The sequence below is a fragment of the Hoplias malabaricus genome, chromosome 1, assembly GCF_029633855.1.
Source record: "Hoplias malabaricus isolate fHopMal1 chromosome 1, fHopMal1.hap1, whole genome shotgun sequence".
Taxonomy (NCBI): domain Eukaryota; kingdom Metazoa; phylum Chordata; class Actinopteri; order Characiformes; family Erythrinidae; genus Hoplias; species Hoplias malabaricus.
The window spans coordinates 31,084,080-31,104,433 of record NC_089800.1 but is presented as its reverse complement, the minus strand read 5'-3'; the positions used below and the strand labels follow the sequence as shown (position 1 = coordinate 31,104,433).

General features: G+C 38.3%; 1 protein-coding gene across 3 annotated transcripts; it reads left to right on the top strand.

Moving 5' to 3' along the window:
* The first annotated feature begins 902 nt into the window (after positions 1–902).
* septin2 (septin 2) lies at positions 903–19,125 on the top strand. Of its 3 annotated transcripts, none has more exons than XM_066662241.1 (13): positions 903–1,004; positions 3,664–3,706; positions 5,097–5,211; positions 7,559–7,645; positions 8,427–8,550; positions 10,094–10,228; positions 10,745–10,862; positions 11,867–11,968; positions 12,748–12,893; positions 13,717–13,800; positions 15,455–15,515; positions 16,342–16,436; positions 17,378–19,125. In XM_066662241.1, the coding sequence occupies exons 1-12, from the start codon at positions 955–957 to the stop codon at positions 16,426–16,428; spliced, it is 1,152 nt and encodes a 383-aa protein (XP_066518338.1). In that variant the 5' UTR covers positions 903–954; the 3' UTR covers positions 16,429–16,436; positions 17,378–19,125. The 3 variants fall into 3 exon arrangements, with proteins under 3 accessions (XP_066518338.1, XP_066518330.1, XP_066518347.1); XM_066662233.1 differs by having other exon boundaries at positions 13,717–13,839; XM_066662250.1 differs by lacking the exon at positions 903–1,004 and adding an exon at positions 3,465–3,576 and having other exon boundaries at positions 13,717–13,839.
* Positions 19,126–20,354: the final 1,229 nt, after the last annotated feature.

Genomic DNA, 20,354 nt, shown 5'->3' with positions numbered 1-20,354 from the left:
GATCCCACCCAGGACCCCGGGACCCTGGAGCGCCACCGTGCCGGCCAACCTCTCTTCATTTAAATGTAATTTAATTTATTGGAACTGTGGATGCCAGTGAGCATCCAGCAAATCTCCATAATGGGAGCTAAACTGGTCCTTAATAGAACATGAACATCTTATTATTTCATTTTAGAATGGCTGCTTTCAGCATCTGTACCTTTAAATGACAATGAGCCACTCGCTGTTCACCCAGACCCGAGCACACAGAAGTGGGGAACTAGGAGCAGAAGCTCTGGATTTTAGCTGTTTTTGCTCCATTCTCTTTCTTCTCCATTTTAAGTCAATGCTCTTATTCGTGTGTTGTGATTGGAAAAATCTAAAGTCTTATGTATGATGAAAAAAGTAACAAATAAGAAAGACTAGTTTTATCCTCGCAGTGTGTGGCTTGATGGAACCTTGAGCCATAAATTAATGTGCAAATTCACAAAATGCCTAATTTTTTAGAAAAAGAGTAGGTCTTTAAAATGCCAAGGGAAATTCAGTTTTCCACACTCTATAAACATTTCACTTTTGGGGATTTATATAGAAATATGAGTGTAATTCCCCTTTAAACAATATGATATAGATGACAAAGATATAACAAGATTGTAACATGTAACATATAAATATATTAGCCAAAGAAAAAAAAATCCTTCTATGGGTTAATCGTCTCTACCAGAACAGTAAATTCATACTCCAAATACCAAATTTACCACCTTAAACAGTGCAGTAGCTATACTCTTTTAAAAGCGGAATGGGGAAAATGAGATATAAAAATTTTGAATAAGATGTTTTCCATGAAATGACATCTTAAAATGTACATTAATATTTCATATAAAATAAAATGAAAATGTACTGCCTTAAACTTAGACTTTTATTTTGAAAGCAGCTGTAGTGCCCCCTGGTGTTTGACTGTGGAGGCGCCGCCCTTTAATGCTGCAGGAATTTCAGCTATTCGGAGACTGCTTCACTGAAGGAAAACGGTAGGACAATGTAACATTCTCTTTTTTATTCATGTTTGTCAGCGTCTATTGATTTATGTTAATGTTATAAACAATATCAGAATAGTATGTGAGATTAATCGTGGTCAATCGAAAAGACGAAGCTGAACATATCCTTCCGTTCCACCTTAAATGGCCCAGCAGTTACGTTCTGGCGCCTTTTAAGGTGGAACGCGGAATTCGATAAAAGAGCCTGAAAAAAGTAGAGACTAAACATGTTAATTTAAATTTAAGACCATATTTCTTCACGAATTAGAGGTTGTAGATGTTCCTGACTCAGGTGTAAGCGAGAACTTGGTTTTAAAATAAAATAATTTTGGCTCATTCGGTGAAACTGATCTTTTTTAACCATTTAAAATAGAATTTGTTCTGAAAGAGAAGAGAAAGATTCCTCTTCCCATATTCAACTGTTTTAAATTAATTTCATACTGTGCATTCACATTTACTCTTCTAATTCTCTGCCATATACCAGGATAAGTTCCTTTAGAACTTGAACACCAGTGGTTAAAATAAGAGCAAATTAGAAGACACGCATAAATATGATTCTTTAAATATTTATGCACAGTAATTATGTATTTGCTGAGTTTAACATTTTGATAGGGGAAATGATTTTTGCACACATCCCTTTTTATGTTTTATTATATATTTTATCCTTCCAAATATGCTGAATTAAGCAAATACATATTAATTGTGAATTAAAACGTGTAGGAAAGTTTTGTGATCACCTTTTTTCACTTAATACCACAACTGGAAATTTAATTATACCAGGGCTGTCTGAAATATAGATCATTTGATTTCAGTGTGTATTCGTCGTGGCATTGCTTCCACAATCTTAGACAATATCATGGCATTTGTGTCCATCCAGAGATACATTCCTTTTTAGGTCATAAGGTCAGGACTCATTGGTGGCCACAAAATGCTTCATGTGTGAAAATGATTCACAAAGCCAGTCTCTCACAGTCTGCACCCAAGGAATTTCGATGTTGTCCCGGAATAAGTCTGTGCCATTAGGGAAGGACTTGCATTGCTGGGATGATCTGTTCAGCTGACTTCCTTTTACTGCCACATCATGTTCCTTATCCTAGACCTGTCCGACTGAAGCACCCTCAGAATTTAATGCAGCCCTTCATGTGGTTCTCTTCTTACCTGATATGACCTTTTTTTTTCATGGCTCTGGAAACAGAGGGCCACAAATTGATTAGTGAGTTGTATTTTGTGTGTGAGGTCTTTTTTTTCACTATTAAACGCAGCCCATTTTTCCTAGGGATGTTCCAGTCTGATTTCATGGATTGTATAGGGGCAGATCAAGGCATTTTTTAAAACTTTTCATTGTTGGTTTTATTGAGCATGAACGTGAGCCCATCAGTCTGTTGTTGTATGCAGTGGGTGTCACATTGTGGGGCAGGAAGCAGCTAAAACATCTGTACTTCAAGCTGGTATTGTGATTATATAGAGAGCTCTAAGTGGGATTTATGCCATGGAGTTATTTGGTAAGGTGTGTTTTGTTTGTTTGTTATTTTGTGAAAATAATAGTCATTAAGCAACAACTCGGATGCAGGCAGTTTTTCCTCCTTAATGCACTGCGAAGCGTATATACTGGAATTATTTTAATAACTAATATAATACAACTGTAGGAAAATACAAGTATAGATTCAGGCTTTTCAGGCCATTCAGGGTTTAAAAATGTACTGCACTCTTCTGAACCTAGTTCCACTGATTTCAGCATTTCATCTCCTTAACTGTTGTCATTGTTGGAGGCAGGGCAGTGACATGGTTTTTGGAACCATCCAAATTAACATGTCAACTACATGCTGGAAAAATCCAAATGTTTTATATTAATGTATAATATTCTATTTGGCCAGGTAGAGTAGATGTATTTGTAAGTAAGTAAATATAGAAAATAGACAGTTCTGTTCATGTAAATCAGAGGTTTGCCATGTTGTCTCTAGGGGGACAATGTTAAATATGGAGCAAAAAGTCCTTCACCTCTAAAGGATTTAGGATATTTTAAATAATTTATTTTATGGAATTTTATCATGTGTATATACAGGTTGTCCCAAAAGTAAATAGACAGGAATGAAGGGAAACACTAAAAGATAATGATCCGGTTTTAGACACAAGCTGTAGAGCAAGAGGCAACCAAGGCCTAGCAGGTTTTACTCTTACACTTACATCTTGTGTATTAGATCCCTTTTTTTATTTAAATATGGGTGTCTCCTTTCTTTCCTGTCTCCTTACCTTTGGGACACCCTGTATATTAATGGATAGACAGACAGAACAGGCAGATGGACACACAGAGAGAGCTAGAATAGAACAGCAAATATATAACAAAGATTATCTTGTAAAACCTGTGCATGAGGTAAACAGCCTTCACTGCAGTGTTGAGCTCATAGGAGGTGGAAAAAAGAGTACCGGTTGTACTTTCTGTGGTTTTAGATGCGTTTTTGAATCGAGGATGTGCAGACTTCCTGTTCTCTGAGACTCTGAAAGCTACTTTACTGTGGTGCGTGTGTGAGTTGAGGACCATTGCAACGTCGATACAGCTCCAGCTTTGGTGATTTTTCTCAGTAACTAGTGATGTTTAAGGTGTTTTTCAGAAGTCTAGAGCTAACGTGGGGCATATCTGCTGTGTGTTTTGCAGGTTTGGATCACAGCTCACCATGTCTCAGGCTGATAAAATGAAGGTATGTACCTACTTTACAACAGAGCTTTAGTTTCGGTTCTTTCATGTGAGAAGTGGCTGTTCATGTCTGTGCTATTAATTCCAGTTACCCAAGGTTAATGTATATTATTTTAGGCACATTTTAAAGTACATTTAAGTATACATATGTTTTAATTGGTTGAAATGTATGTGTGTGCATTAAGGACATTTGAATTCATGCCCATACTTGGTATTTTTAGAATGAGCTGGAATTTTCTATGAGTAAAATATATATGCTTCATTAAAGGGGACATATTCACTTACTATTCCACAAGTTAAGAGTTCCCTGGGGTTTTAGTCAAACATGAGACAGGCTTTGGTCAAAATACCACCAGGATCCAACACCACAGCATCATTCTCTCACTGTCTAAACATTTCCTCAATCAATTTGAACATATCTAGGAATGTAGTTAGTTCTCTATCTTTACCCATCCCTCTGCCACTCGTCTGCAGCTGAGAAACCCCGCCTCAGGTTGACAGGATTGTAAGGTGTGTGACATAAGAAAGCCTGTCTGTCTGAATCCATGTTTCTTAGACCACCACACACACACACTCAAAACTAAACATTGAATTTTCGTTAGAGGTGCTCTGAACTATAGTTATTAATGGACAGACGTCACCAAATCATACACACACTTCATTGTATTAACAGTTTTATTTGAGTAACTAATGCCTCTTTCACACATTAACTCCAGAGAATTTCTAGAGAAACTCCAGAGTGTTGGATCTGGAGGTGTCCCGGAGCGGTCTTTCACACATGCAATGCACGGCGGGAGATTTTCTGCGTCAGACGCACTTGCTCCGTGAGGAACGAAAAATGTGCCTTAGGTTTTGGGGCTGGAGTTTCTGAAGCATGTGCAGGAGAAACTAACATTTCCTGCTCCGTTCTCATATGCGCTGACTCAAACTTCACCTGGAGTCTTTACCAGGACGCAGGGAGGATAAAGTCCGGGTAATGTCCGGGACGAATGTTGCAGGTGGTCGCATTCACACACAGCTCCTCCGGGTAAACTCCGGAACATTTCTGGATTACAGCGCGTGTGTGAAAGGGGCATGAGTTGAATCGATTAATCACTGCAATGCTGTTGATTTTCTGCAGATTTCTACAGTGCTCTCTGTTGAAAGTCTGCTGTTTCTCAGGCTGAGATTCATAAGGACTTTCATGGGAAATGTTTGAGATCCTCATTTGCCTTTCAGAAATTAACTTTACTTTTCATGAGTGCAGCATTTTCAATAGAAAACATGTATCCTTTGATGCCACAAACACCCATAAGACAAGTGCATCACTGGTGATAAGTTAGGTTTGATGGGGTTAATCAAGTATTTTTTATTAAATATGTCATTTAAGAACTGGTTTATTATGGTTTCATCAGCAGGGACAGTTCACTAACCCTGAGACTCCGGGATACGTGGGCTTCGCGAATCTCCCGAACCAAGTTCACCGTAAATCAGTGAAAAAGGGCTTTGAGTTCACCCTCATGGTCGTTGGTGAGTAAAGGCTGATTTTATTGTCTGATTATTGTCTGATTTTACACACTGACCTGCTCTGGTGTGAGAGTTGTCATGGTCTGAAACTAGTGTTTCACAAAGTATTTATGTATTCTGATTTCTGTGTGAATCACTTGTCATAATGATATTTATATTCAGTAATGTATTATACGGAGTACACAGAGACTTAAAAAAAAATCATGCTTTTAAGTATTTATTGTGTTATTTGTCACACCTAATACACATTATTATGTTGATCATAACCATGATTATGTGCTGGAGGAGGGTAAAGAAGAGTTGCAGTATGTTTTAGAGAGATGTGTGGGTTGACTCTGGAATTCTGATGGGAGGAAACTTGCTTTTTCCTTATTGTAGAATTCACTGTGGGAATCCGTCCTGCTGCCAAGATTTTGTGTCTGCGGCGCTGTCTGTCTCTCCACTGTTTCTCAGCTGTTGAAGCATGCCGTCGTGTTTCTCTGAATGTTTGAGTTCAGTTGTGTCAATGGGGGAAGGGTTCAGTTCACTGCAGAGTTGCTTCTCTGCCTTAAAATAAATCAGCCTGGAATGCAGCAGCCGATTGGCCATTTTCAGCTCACAGCAAACAATGATATAACAGCCAATAGTCTTCTACAGGAGTGGAGCAAACTGACAGTGAATGGAGAAATGAGAACAGAAGTCAGCACTGAATATAAAGGGGAAGAAAAGACTGTATCATATGCACTTTTGTTGAGCCTCCCTTGCTCAAATTACATGTTTTGTTTAAAAATATGTGCACATCCTCTGCAGAGATTTATTGTTTTTGTTGAGCTTAACATTAAAACGTGTTCAGTGCATATTTTAATATCTTTAAATAAATACAAACTCAGACCCTACATGCGGAAAAAGTAAACAGATTAATAAAATATTAATTTAATTTAACAATGTCAACAGACCTCACTCCTACATGGTCACTTTAGTTAATTCAGGCCTTAAGTTTTTCAATATTTTCCCTTTTGTGTTAAGTGAGGTGTCAAATCTTGTCAGTGTTTAGAATATAAAATTACATTTACATTTATTTGACATTTGCACAATTTAGGTCTTGCAGTTTAGAGCCTAAAATTATCATTTATATATATCCTTCACTGTCGTGTAATAAGGAGACTAGACCCTCTGTTGTTCCCATATTCCAGGCTCAGAACAGTCAAAACTGCACTATGTACTTTTGGAGAGGATAAGAAACCAACTCTGCCTTGAGTTCATTAGAGTTCAGGAGCAAAAATATCAAATCTTACCTGGTATTGCTTTAAAGACGAGCAGAAATTAAAATGGAAAATTTTTCTCTTGGTGTTTTGTCATGGAACTCATTGTGCTGTGTCATTTAAAATGCACAACTCCTGCTTCTTTTCATCAAAATGTAGTGACTGTTTCTGTCTCAGAAATGCCTGCTGATGCATGAACACAGCAGCCAGAGAGAATTTGAAAAATCTTATTAATCACTAACATCACTGTTTTGGAAAACCTGCAGGCGGCACAGTGGTACTACAGATACTTTTAAGTTATGGTGCTTTTCCACTGCATGGAATCTACACAACTCGACTTGGCACTTTTGCCTGCTAGTGCCAGGTTCCAACCAAGTAGGTACTAATCAGTGAGGTGTAAATTAGATGCCTGAATATTGCAAATACCCATACCATGTTCATTTACTCGTAATCGCTAATGAGGCTCTGATACCAACGTCCGATACCTTGTGCCTAGTGCACATTGTCTGCGCTAATGAGCAGACAACTCAAAATGCTAGCGATCTGGAATTATCAGTAATGCCAAGCAATGCGCACTGCGGGGAGAACCTGAGAGCAGTGAGTATGCCACACTCTCGACTGTCCTTGAATAAGGTGGATTTTTATTCACTCAAAGTGTATTTTCCTCCTGGGAAATGCTTTCCCGTTTGCGAGAGCACAGTTCGTTGCCTGACGTGGTTTTTCCTAAAACTAAAGTATTTTCTCCTCTTTCGAATTTTGTAGTGGATCTAAAGCCATAGTTCAGGCTGCTGCTTTTAAATAAACACTGACAATAAATAAACACTCCCAAGTGCACAACATCTGAGTTGTTATCATATAACGAAAGAACTGTCTTACCGAACACTGTGCAAATGAGTATCAATCGCCCTGTGTACGATATTTGCCTCGGATCAGTGGCTGTCTGTGAGGAGTGTGGTGAGTTTCCGTGTGTCTGGTTCCGGGAGGTGGGCTGTCCTTGTGACACTGTCCAGAGGTTCTAGTGCCAGTGATTGTGTGCCTGTTTATTTTGATGCACAGTAGTTCATTTACTAAGCCTTTCAATTAAACCATGGGTTTACTGATGATCCCAGGTGAATCTGGCTTGGGAAAGTCGACTCTGATCAACAGCCTGTTCCTCACTGACCTTTACCCAGAGAGGGTGATCCCCGGAGCTGCAGGTCAGTAAAGTATATTCACCCAGAATTCATAAATAATGTGTTCTTTGTGACTTGGACATAAAACCTTTGGGCTGTGCTTAATTATTCAAATTCTTTAGTGTTTGTTTATGTTGATGTTTATTTCCTTATGATTCCTAGTTTTCAAATACTTTGTATTATCTTAATACACTGACCATTTTATTAATATGATCATTCATCCAAACCATATTATTACATTTGTTTTGAACTAAATCTTTCATCAAATAAACAGGAAAAGTGGCTATTGCTTAAAGGGGCACTATGTGATATTTTAACCTTAAAGTTACAGCTCCAAAATCACTGTAATGATCCACTGAGCTGTAACGGGGAGCACAAAGCCTCTGTCATTGCTACTCGGGGCTCGGCACTGCAGAAATTGCACTATGTAACTTTTGAGGGAGGGTAGTAAACCACCCCCTCTCCATTCCTCCTTAATTTTAGGACAGTGCGGTAAAAATGAATTACATTTTGCAGCAGCAGGGGGAGACATAAGGAGCATAAATACCAAAGCTTGCCTTGTGTTGCTTTAAAAGAGAGACGAATAAGACTTCACATATACACAATAAACAGACAGACAAAAACATGAAAAAAAAGACAGACAGATACCACTTTATTGAATGAAATTTAAGATGCAGTAAAATGTGATGTTAAAATCCTGTGTTGTAATCATTTGAATATTCCTTTCAGTGACTGCAGGCGGATTATATTTACTCACACATTGTAATGATCTGATGTTTATATTTTGTTCTGTTTTGATTTTCAGAGAAGATCGAGCGCACAGTTCAGATTGAGGCATCCACTGTTGAGATTGAGGAGCGTGGTGTTAAACTTCGTCTGACTGTGGTGGACACGCCTGGATATGGAGACGCTATTAACAGCCAGGATTGGTACGGGTTTAATAAATTTTATCACATGCTAATTTGATTTGCCATGTAGGCTGACATTTAGGATAAAACATCTAAAGCTAACGTTGGCCCTATATTTTTCCCAGACCAAGTGAGCTGTGTAAAATCTCTTCAGGATTTAAAGTAAATGTGATCAAATATGCTCCTTTACTCTCTAAATTAACTGTATCCCGATCTGGATGCATCTGTCCGTCCCTTGTGGTCATGTCCTCTGTGTTTGTGTTCTGAAGGCTTGGGGATGTAGACGGCCAACAGGTTGAAAACAACTGCCCTAAAATAGATTTAGGGCTGATCAATAATGTAATATCAATTATATATCGCAATACAACATTTTTCAATAACAATGATTTTATTATTAATAATTATTTTATTTTATTTATTTATTATTTTTTTTAAAATACACTATCAATATTTCTGTATATACTATTTTCAGTATCTGTCACAAACTGACGGTCATTACAGGGCATTGCCTCCAGTTCATTGCACTCCATTGTAAAGTTAGTTTAAATATATTAATTTTGACAAAGCCTAGAGGTTGTTGTTTGACAGTGATGTCATGTTGCTTTCAGTTCTTGGCAGTTTTTCTGTGGCTTTTTTTTATTGTTCATGTCGATATCAGAATTATATCACATCGACCAAAATTAAGAAATATATTGTGATACAAATTTTGGCTGTATCGTACAGCTCTGAATTGTTTACATTGTGTAAGCATTTTGAAAATTTGTGTCATTTTTAGAAAATAATGAGTTTGCAAAACAAGTTTTTCTGGTTGATGCAGTGGGTGCTGTTTTCTATCGCTTAAAGAATGCTGTGGCTTTAAAGTTACCTTAGAACCTTTAAATTAGTGGCACTACTCGGAAAAGGGAAAAGGAGAAGTGGTGAGTTGGTGAGGCTAAATGAGCAGTCTTATGGGAAGTTGGAGCAGCTGTTTTTAGTGGGAGAGCAGATACAGGAAGTGAGTGCCCTCTTCCTGCCCTCTTTATGGGCCGTCTGCCTCGGTCAGAGAGAGGAACGGTGGAATTCTCGGAGAGGAAACGTTTCCTGCTGCATTTCTCTCCTTTTATGAGTACAGTGGGGGGGTGTAACTCTACTGGAATCCTACAGAATTATGTCTAACAATTAGATTCACATTGATATCGGATATTTGTATTGCCAGATCTAAGACGAATAATTAAATATCATCATTGGGCAGTTGTTTAGACTTTACTGATTTTTCAACTAAATTCTACTCTGCACTTTTACAGATAGCATAGGAAACAAAGGAACCGGATGGGTGTGGGGTTTTTTTTTTTTTTGACTGTGTGGTTTGATCATAATTCTAATTATTATTGTAGCTAGTGTAGCATAGTGTGTAACACCACTGATATGAACTTTGGTTCTTGACTCCTGTCTACATTCGCCTACATCTTTATCGTGATACATAATAGTTATTTGCTCTCAATAAGAGTTTCTGTGAAATATCATAAATATAAATGGAGTTATTAAATATTGTAGGGCTTAGTATTGACCCCTGATCTCTCTTCAGTTTCAGCACCATCATCTCGTACATCGATGACCAGTTTGAGCGCTATCTTCATGACGAGAGTGGCCTGAACCGCAGACACATTGTAGATAATCGTGTTCACTGCTGTTTCTACTTCATTTCTCCTCTTGGACACGGGTGAGGCAAATCTTTCTGAAACGTCTGAAATCTGAAAAGAGAGGTGGAGTAATATGAACTTACAAAAGTCATGAATGACCTTTTAAAAAATGTCATTAATTATTGCCTCAATTTAATATATAATGGTAAATATGTGTCTTCAAATAAAACTGGAGTATCCACTGTACCCCTGGTCAGTTTTTTGTTTTGTTGATTTTTATTTATGGAGGTAAATGAACACATGATCAACAGCTGACAAACCCAAAAGAGATTTCAGTGTGAATTTTCATCTATAATTACTAAATTTTGGAAATAAATATTCATTTGAAAAAATAAGATATCTTTGAATGTTTTATGCAGTAAATCAGAAGTTAAAACAAATTGTGCATTAAAATGAACAGGGGTTTGAAAAGCAGTGATTCCTAAACTCCTGATTTTCCTATTAGTTTTTTGCTTGTTTTTTTAAAATCCTAAGTCACAAGCTCTTTAGCGGCTCTTCCTGTTTTATAGCTAACCCCTTTCTGCTCTGTTTCACAGTCTGAAGCCTCTGGACGTCCAGTTCATGAAGGCCATTCACAACAAAGTGAATGTGGTTCCAGTCATTGCCAAAGCTGATACACTCACTCTGAAGGAGAGAGAGAGGCTGAAACGCAGGGTAACGCTCTGAAATCTACTTTTGGCATTCAAAGAATCCTCTTTACCTGTTACTACGGGGATCAAGAATCACATTAATGTTGTAAATGTTTACTGTGAATTTTCTCAAAATACCAGCAAAACATTAATACACAATTCTTCAGAACAAGCAGAAAACAGTAGCAACTGATGTGTCTGTAGTTAGAGAGCAGAATGTAATTGCTTTACCATTTAAGGTGGGACTGGAAATTTACAGCTGTCTACTGCAATTTTTAAGGTGGAACTGGAAGTTTTGAACAGAAAGCTGCAGAATAAGAATCTGGATTCAGCTCCGTATCACAGAATAGTTAGGAGAGTGGTATAATATATGATTGTGGAACTCTTCTGAAGGTGAATGAAGCCTTAAATGTAACTAAAGCTCCTCTGATATCAATGGAGACTGGTGCAGAGCAGCTACAGAGCAGCGCTAGTCACCTGGGAATGAAGCGCTGCACTTTTTTTTATTTGTGTTCTAATGACATATCAGGACCTTGAAGGGTCATCTCGTTTTGCAGGAGGGAGATTTTAACCACTGCTCTCTGTAACTCAGCTCCAAGGGGCAAGAGGACACACAAAAACAAGTGGCAGGAGTCAAAATAAGAAATGGGATTCTGTAGTTAATCATAGAAAAGAGGGAGAATGTGTTCTTTAATGTTTCATTTTTTTTCCAATAAGTTAAAAAAAAAAAAAAAAAAAAATCATGCCTGTAATGAAAAATGCTGTTGCCTACGACTGTATCATTCAAAACTCCCAGGCACCTGTAATAACATCTGGTGACTTCTTCATATTCGTCTTAGTGTGTCATATTTAGTGTTCTTTTCATCTGAGGGTGTTTGCAGATATGGATTTTCCCCCTCCTATCTCCCGGTCTGTTGTCTTGATATGCATAAGAGACAGTCCACTAGTTTTGTATGATTCACAAATGAAAATCAGCCAAAAAGAAAAACACGTAAATGAGTAAATAAATAAACCAAAATTGTGCTTCAGATTTTAGATGAGATTGATGAACACGGCATTAAGATCTATCACCTCCCAGACGCTGAGTCAGACGAGGATGAGGACTTCAAGGAGCAAACAAGGATTCTGAAGGTTTTCTGATGTTTACAACAATACACAACATCTGATTCTGTAGGGTACACTTGTGTCTCATTGCAATAAACAAGAAAGTGGATCTCACAAAATAAAATATTTCAATAACAATAATATGATTTGTAATATTTCAATATACAATATTTACATCATCTGTCACTGACTAACGGTCAATAGGGGGCGCTGTTGTCAGTAACTTGCGCTCTATTTTAAAGTTAGTTTAAAAATATTAATATTGACAAAAGCCAAGAGACTGTTATTTGATGGTGATGTCATGTTGCTTTCAGTTCTTGGCAGTTTTTCTGTGGCTTTTTTATTGTTTACATTGATATCGGAATTATATTCACTGAAATTAAGAAATATATTCTGATATAAATTTTGGCCATATAGTCCAGCTCTACTTTCATAGCTTGAGCTGCTCTGACACACACAGGACATGGAGTAGATAAATAAAGAGGAAAAATAAAGACAACCAGCTCTCTGTGTCGTCTAATCAGTGTAATGCTCTAAATTGTAGAGTTGTGGCTGAATTTAAATGGCTCTATTTTAGACATGCAGGACATTTCAGACAGAATTTGAGCCATTTAGATTTGTTTAATATAAAAAAAAAAAAAAAAAAAAAAAGACCTGTCAAGATGAATTGCAGTATAATAACTGTTAGACATCTTTACACATCTTTACTGAGTGCTTTTAACTTGCTCTTGCTTACAAAACTAGTTTTACTTAATTTGCTGTATTAGCAGTTTGAGTATAACTTATGACTGTAATGTTCTTTCCAGACCAGTATCCCATTTGCGGTGGTGGGCTCTAACCAGCAGATCGAAGCGAAGGGGAAGAAGGTTCGTGGGCGTTTATACCCCTGGGGTGTTGTGGAGGTAGAAAACCCTGAACACAACGACTTCCTGAAGCTCCGTACAATGCTCATGTAAGTTACACTCTGCTCCTGAGTTTCAAAGATGTGATCACTGCTTCTCCCTGCAGATGGAAAAGTTTTTCTGAAAAATGTGTCCGATCAGCAAAATGAGCAAAGTGTTAACTCTTTTTTGACAGTTTATTTGACTGCATAAAAATAAATAAAGCAGACTTTAGAAACATTTCAGAAAATTAGGCTATTTAAATTATTCAACTTCATTGGTAAGTGAGTAAAATAATTAAAACAACAGGAGTTCCTCCACAGTGCTTTACAGAGTTAGAAGGGTAACTAAATTGGACATATGAAAATGGTCACCTGTTCTCTGTATGTCCACATTTTGTGAATCTGGAGCCCACCAACCCACACACTGTGAAACAAGACCACCCAGTCAGTGTCCTGTGTGCTGCCTAAGTCAGAAAACATGGGATAAAAAGAGCCGTTCTGATTCTGCTCCACTTCTGATGTCAACTGCAGGGAATTTAAAATTGCCACGCCCCCTCGACTGAGTCTGTCCAATCACAGCGCTGGACCTGCATTTATGTGAGAGTGCAAAGAGGAGGTTAAATGCAGCAAAACACTCACAACGAGCACAGAGAACAGGAACTGAACAGGGCTGTTTAGACAGGGACTGAATGCTGCTGTGGGGCTTATGGTGTTTTGACCAAAGCAGGTCACAGATGTTTCATTAAGAACCACAACTGTGTTCTCTTGTGGAAACAAGATATGTCTACTTTAAATATCATAATATTTAATGTAGTTTAATTTAACATGGACCGACTGTAATTGAACTTATAATGAAATTCTGAGTTTATAATTATGCCCTGTGTTTATGCAGCACTCACATGCAGGATCTTCAGGAGGTGACGCAGGACCTTCACTACGAGAACTTCCGCTCCGAGCGCCTCAAGCGAGGCGGCAGGTTGTCCTCCCATGGTTACATTCTGCCTCTGTCTCCTGCGTATGTACTGCTTTGCTTGTCTTTCTTCACCTCCTCCACCCTTACCACAATAAACAAACCCTGTAGTGCTGTCTACAGCATTTAATTATATACAGGTTAAGGACATCCTGAAACTGTAAGCATCTCCACAATGAAAGAATTAGCCAAGATTAGTGGTCTGGAAAACCCCTTAAGGTTGCCTTTATCTAACCAAAAGAACATGGGGAAAGGCTAATCATATTTAAACTTCATCCTCACTGATGAAAAAAATGCTTCTTTAGAGAAATTGTCTCTAGAGGGTTTCCTAGTTTTCCTAGAATCTCATTCACTATGAATGTGTCAAAGTACTTAATTTAGTGTACACTATATGGCCGAATTCTGTGAGAATTTGATGGCACTCATGCGTGTTAACATCAGTGAGGTCAGTACTGCTGGATCACAAACAAGGCTCCAGCTCATCCATAACGTATTTAATAGAGCTCCTTCGCTCCACAGAACACAGTTCATTCAAATCAAAGTAGAGTGCACTCTTTATAAGAGGTGTCTATAAACAGAGTGTTTAATGTCAGATCAGTAACTGTGAATGGGCATATTCCAGGTTTGATTGGACTGATGTGTTGATGTATTTCAGAAGCCCAAAAAGGGTGAATCTAACCTGTGGCAGTGTAGCTGCGTATCTCTTTCAGTACATCCTGGAGCCAAGCCTCGTAGATCCAGGCACAGTAGATCTCTGTAAAATAGATCTGTTTTTACATTAATTATATCTAAATACACCAAATCCTAGAGGAAAGGAGGGGGAGGTACTGCTCACAGCTCGCTCAAAGCTCTGATTGTATCAGCCTGATGCTTATACTGCCTCTATACACACACACAAACAACCCACCTTACAGTCAAACATGCATATTTTCTAACTCTCTCTCACAACCTGTCTCACATTAAAACATACATTTGTATGTTCATTTTCACATGTTCAATTTCCCTCTCTCTCACAATCACACACAATCTCACTTTCCCAATAACTTACATATATACACACACACACACACATACACGCTGCCTTTTTCACACACACAAACTCAAACTGCTGGCTTGCTCACTAACACGCACGTCTCTCTGCCTCACATATTGCTGCGCCTCCACAATGCTGAGCAAAAACTCGCTCTTCCATGCTGTATTTGCCACTTCTGACCTTTAACCAGGCATCGTTTCACATTCACAACTCTGGGAACTCTTAAAATGCTGAGAATAAATGAAGCACTGTTACGAACTATGATTATGATAGTTCAACATAAACACTTTTTTTCAATTGTAACCACAGATTTGAATAAGAAGTGAGAACATTTTACTGCACCTATCACACAGATGAATACAGAGAAATCCTTTTATTTAAATATTAATTTATTTGTGAAGGTATAATTTAAACCATAGTGTTACCTCATTGCTCCACTGTAAAACTAAAGAAGCCAACTTCACACTCAAAACATGTCTTGACTAATTGACTGAATTCAGACTAGATGGCGAAAACGGTGTAAAAGCTATTGTAGTTAATCATCACTTTTAATAAGTGAAGAAAGTGAGAGTTGAGCATGATGCTCCTCAAACCTTAGTTTTGTGTGTGTGTGTGTGTGTCCTTTAGGAAGGCTCCGGAGCCAGAGGAAATGGACAAAGATATGATCCTGCAGGAGAAGGAGGCTGAGGTAAATAAAAACAAACACACTGAGCTGCTGACTAATACCAGGTGGAGCCAACACTGTTTTCAATGTCCGTGAATGGCACTGAGCTACATTTATCACCCCTGACCTGCTGTTAATTGATGTGCCTTTGTGAAAGCTTCACAAGACAGGGCTTACAGTCCAGTCTTTCATCTGAGGAGATTTCTGATGAAGAGAGCCTGCCCCACACCTCCACTTCTTCACGCACACCCAATTTAATAACACTGACGTTGTGAAGATGGATCCTGAGCATCCCATTAACTGTTGTTCAGCACTGTTCCTACTTATGATAGATGTGCTCAGATTTGTTAGATACAGAATCTCGAACGCCTTTTCATGTCATCTGAGTCTGTGAAAGCTCTCAGAGCACACAGTGAGAGTTATCTCTCCAGATAAATGTAGTAGGCCGATGAGCCATGAGATTAGCAGCCCTGGGTCATAGCCAAAAACAGCTGCATTAAAGGTGCGGTAAGCTATGTAATTTCACTTTTAATTAGTACTTATAAACTTTAAAATGTGAAGAACATGATAAATAATTTTATGTTGGGACTGAAGAGCTGTCTTTATTATTGTGGTTCACCTACACGGCCTCTAGATGTCGCCCTGACTAATGCTCTAGTACATTGGTCAAGATTTGGGGTGTGCTCCTCTAGGTAGGTGAACAACAATAACACTGACAACCCGTCTGATAAAATTGCTTCGTGCACCTTTTAATAGAAATTGTCCGAGAGGCACGTGAACGCTAGCGACTCAGTTTAACACAGCTATCATTGTTTAACACTATTTAAAACTGCTTGTCTGTGTCTTGCAGCTGAGACGAATGCAGGAGATGATTGCGAAAATGCAGGCGCAGATGCAGATGCACGGCGAAGGCGAGGGAGGTGGACCTCATGCATGAACAGCACGGTAAAATTAAGGCAACACTTACAGCTCAGAAACAGTGACTTCAATTATATTTTTAGATTTTAATATTATTAATTATGTGTATGTATCATACTAAAACAAGAGAAGAATACTCTTGGTGGCCAAATGTTTGTAAACTAGTGCACATCCAGCATCCATCCATCCATCCATCATCTGTAACCATCCATCCACGGGGACACGGGGAGAACACACCAACTCCTCACAGACAGTCACCCGGAGCGGGAATCGAACCCACAACCTCCAGGCCCCTGGAGCTGTGTGACTGCGACGCTACCTGCTGCGCCACCGTGCCGCCACAACCAGCATTTTATGTCTTTAAGTAGAGATAATACCCGGCGTCCACACAGGGTCTACCTTAAAATTGTGAATTCACTTGTTGTAAAAGGTTTCTACAAACACTTGTTTGTGCTTTAGATATGATTGACAAAACAAAAAATAAAATGGGCTTAAGGCTAAAGAACAAGTCATTTCCAATTAAAAACAATGATTAATAGTAAAATAATACGATAAATAATAGATTAGCTATAAATCATTTAAGTATTTAATAGTAAACAAATGAAATGTAACTCAAATTAATTGGCATATAAGTAAAATTAATGGTTAATGAATTAAAGATGTGAGCAAATAGAATAAATAATAAATAGTAAAATTAAATAGAAAATGGCCAACTTCAATTTTTAAACATTTATTATTATTATTATTATTATTATTATGTTCACACAGGTTTTTAATTTGTCTGGCATTTTCAGTTCCTCCCACCTCTACTGGTAGGTTGCTTCAGAGGTTTGAAGCGTAGAGGCTAAAAGCAGCATCCCCAATATATTTAATTTTTTCATGTTTTAGAGGCAACTAAGAGAGAGGCACTGGAGCATCATGTGGTTTATAAACTCTGAAAATTGAAAGCAGTTAATGTACTTCTGCAGGTGCTGAGCTGTTATTTGAGCATGAGCCAGCGAATGATGGACAGAACAGAGAAGAGGAGGGCAGACTAGAGGAAGGATGGAGGAAGAGGGGGAAGGAGGCTGGTCCATGTCTCGTGTTGCTTGCCACTTTCTTAGTTTCTTCTACTCTTACTTGGGATAATGGTTTTTTGTTATATTTCTTTTTGTAAGCAGTATTATAGTAATTATTATTATTGTTATTTTATTTGTTTTTTTTTGTATTTACCCAAATGCTTTTTCTAATGACATTATTTTATACCAGTATATTGAACTATGCCTATAACCAGTTTGGAGCATACACACCAGAAAGTAGGGTTATTTTGGGGTGGGGGGGGGGGTGGGGGGGGGTTTCAGAATCATTGATATGGGAACCTTTATGAATTATATTTTTTCCTCTGGCCACATGCTGCTGATAATCAGAAAGAGAGTCACTTGCAGGAAATACATTTTCCCCAAATGATAACCATGTCTCTCTGTGAACCGAGGCCAGTGGGCTGTGAATGGTAGCATTGTTATCGCAAACCATGTTAACATTTCTGGCCAAATCATTCCTTTTAAATTCTGTAGCTGCTCCTCTACCATTGATCAATCCCTTTAATCATGGGGCAAGAACCTGCCAGCGGGTTCCAAACTAACACTGTGAAAAGACTGCAGCGGCAGAGTATGTTAGGCAGTTACTGTGATGACTGAACCACTTTTTTTGGATGTTAATAGGATTTGTAAATGCTGGTATGGAGGACGGACTTTTTTTTTTTTTGACCTGGGATAACTTGTCCAGAAATATCATCCTGCTGCACGAGTGAGTGCCGTAGTGCTCTTTTTGTCTCCGCACTAGTCTGTTTTGCTGCATTTAACCAGTGCTGTGATTGGACAAACAAGGGGGCGGGGCAATTCTAAAGTCTCTGCACACGGACCTCAAAAGCGGAGCAGAATAGAACCATTTTGATTCCCACATTATCAGCAGTTATTGAAAGCTTGGTTAATTTTTTCTGATAATGAAAATTATCTTAGATCTGGACGTGCAAATATGGGCATTTAGCCGGGAAGCGACAACATGGTTAGAGGCCTCATTTACATATTTGTGATTATGATTAATCAATGAAATACTGTGCAGTGTCAGTTGTTTAGTCCCGGAAATTATGAATAAATTGAATAAATTACAGGTAACAGCCCCCACCCCCCCCTTTCTGTTATGAAAATATGTGTTTGTTAAGGTGGTCGTCAGTCGTGATTACGTATATGCTGTATGTGCCTCTGTGGATTCTGTCCCCCAGCTGTGAGAAACAGCTGTATGATATGAAGTTGACTGGTGCAGTGAAACTCCCAGGATTGCAGTGAGGTATTGGACTGATTTTCTATGTTTATAGGCCTTGATGCATGCCAGAAACTCCTCCCATCACAAATATTAATAAGCCCTGGCCATATCATGGTGAGCTGTGTTTGTGTGCACCTACTGCCCTTTCTCTGAGACTTCATCGTCTCTTCAAACAAGAAGTTACATAGCAGCAGGATTGTCCCCTTCCTGTCTGCTCCAATGTGTCTCTGTAAATCGCCCCTTTGTCCATACTTTTATCCCTATTTTGAAGCTGTTAACATTCCACTTTTACGGTTTGAAAACTTTCTCTAATAAAACTTGTTGGCTTTAATCTTGTACTGTAATAAAGGTTTTATGAAAGCCTGTACAATTTTCCGTGCAGTTCTGTATCGTTCCAATCATTTCATTAAAGTGAAGTCCTGGGTGTGTTCTGTGTGTCTGAGCAGGTTTCCTCCAGGTCTTCCCACAGTCCTAACACACATTGGTAGGTGGTGTGGCAGAGTGTGTATGGGAGCTGGGTTTGCGGGTGCACTGTGTATGGTGTGTTCCTACTTTGTAGCCAATGATAAAGGTGTACTCCAGACCACCTGCTGAACAGGATGAAATGGTTACAGAAGATGAAGGAACAATTCTAAAAAAAATATGTAAAGTGAATATGGATTTAAACATATTGTTTTATAATGTACATTTCTGTATGAATTTCTTCCCTCCCTCCCTTGCCCAAATAAGGCCTTTTTTTTGCATGCGAACATCAATTATAGTAATAGCACCATACATCGTAGCCACACACAATATTTAAAAAACAACAGTCTCTCTGAAAAACTCTACCTAAGACCCTCCAGGTAGGTCCAGAGGGGACCATATCTGCCAAAACCTTTCCGAACTCTGACGCAGGTCATATGTCAGTTTCTCAAGGGGAAGGAGGGATGTCAGCTGAGAGAGCCATGAGGTCAGTGATGGGGCTCACTGAGAGGACCAAAGTAGTAAGATACACTTTTTGTTGGATTTTATAGCAAAAAAGTGCCTTATTTGGCTTCAAGAAATCAAAAATATCATCCAGCAGGTACAGCGAGGGGCACATGGCAAACTGCATGTCACAAATGTGTTTGATTTTATTACAGGTCCAAAAAGAATGAACCAATGTGCCTTTCTGTGCCTGACAGTTGAAACAGATTTCTATGGCTGTATTTTGTGTAGTTGTACTGGTCATATCCATTCACAACTCCCCTATATCTAGAAGAGAGGAAATGTCTAATTTGAAGATATTTTGAAAAAAAAAAAAAATCACATTTTTCACTATTTTATCCAATTCATCACTATTTCTCCAAAAGACTAATTTATATCTGAGCGGCTGTTCATTATTCACCTCACTTCAAAAATCATCTTTAAAAATCATAAACAGACTTTATAGCCAGACTGAATGAGAGTTAGATTGGCAGATATACATAAAAATGGAAATAAACTTTTTACAGCATAGTTATGGTTTACACTTCGTATATGGTCTGTTTAAACGAAGGAGTAAGATATCTACAGTGTGGTACTATTTATAATTAGAACTCTTATGACTTCATACAGATCGTCTTCTATAAATTTTTTTGGGACACAATAATATATAGACATAAAGAACTACAAACTGAAACCCTG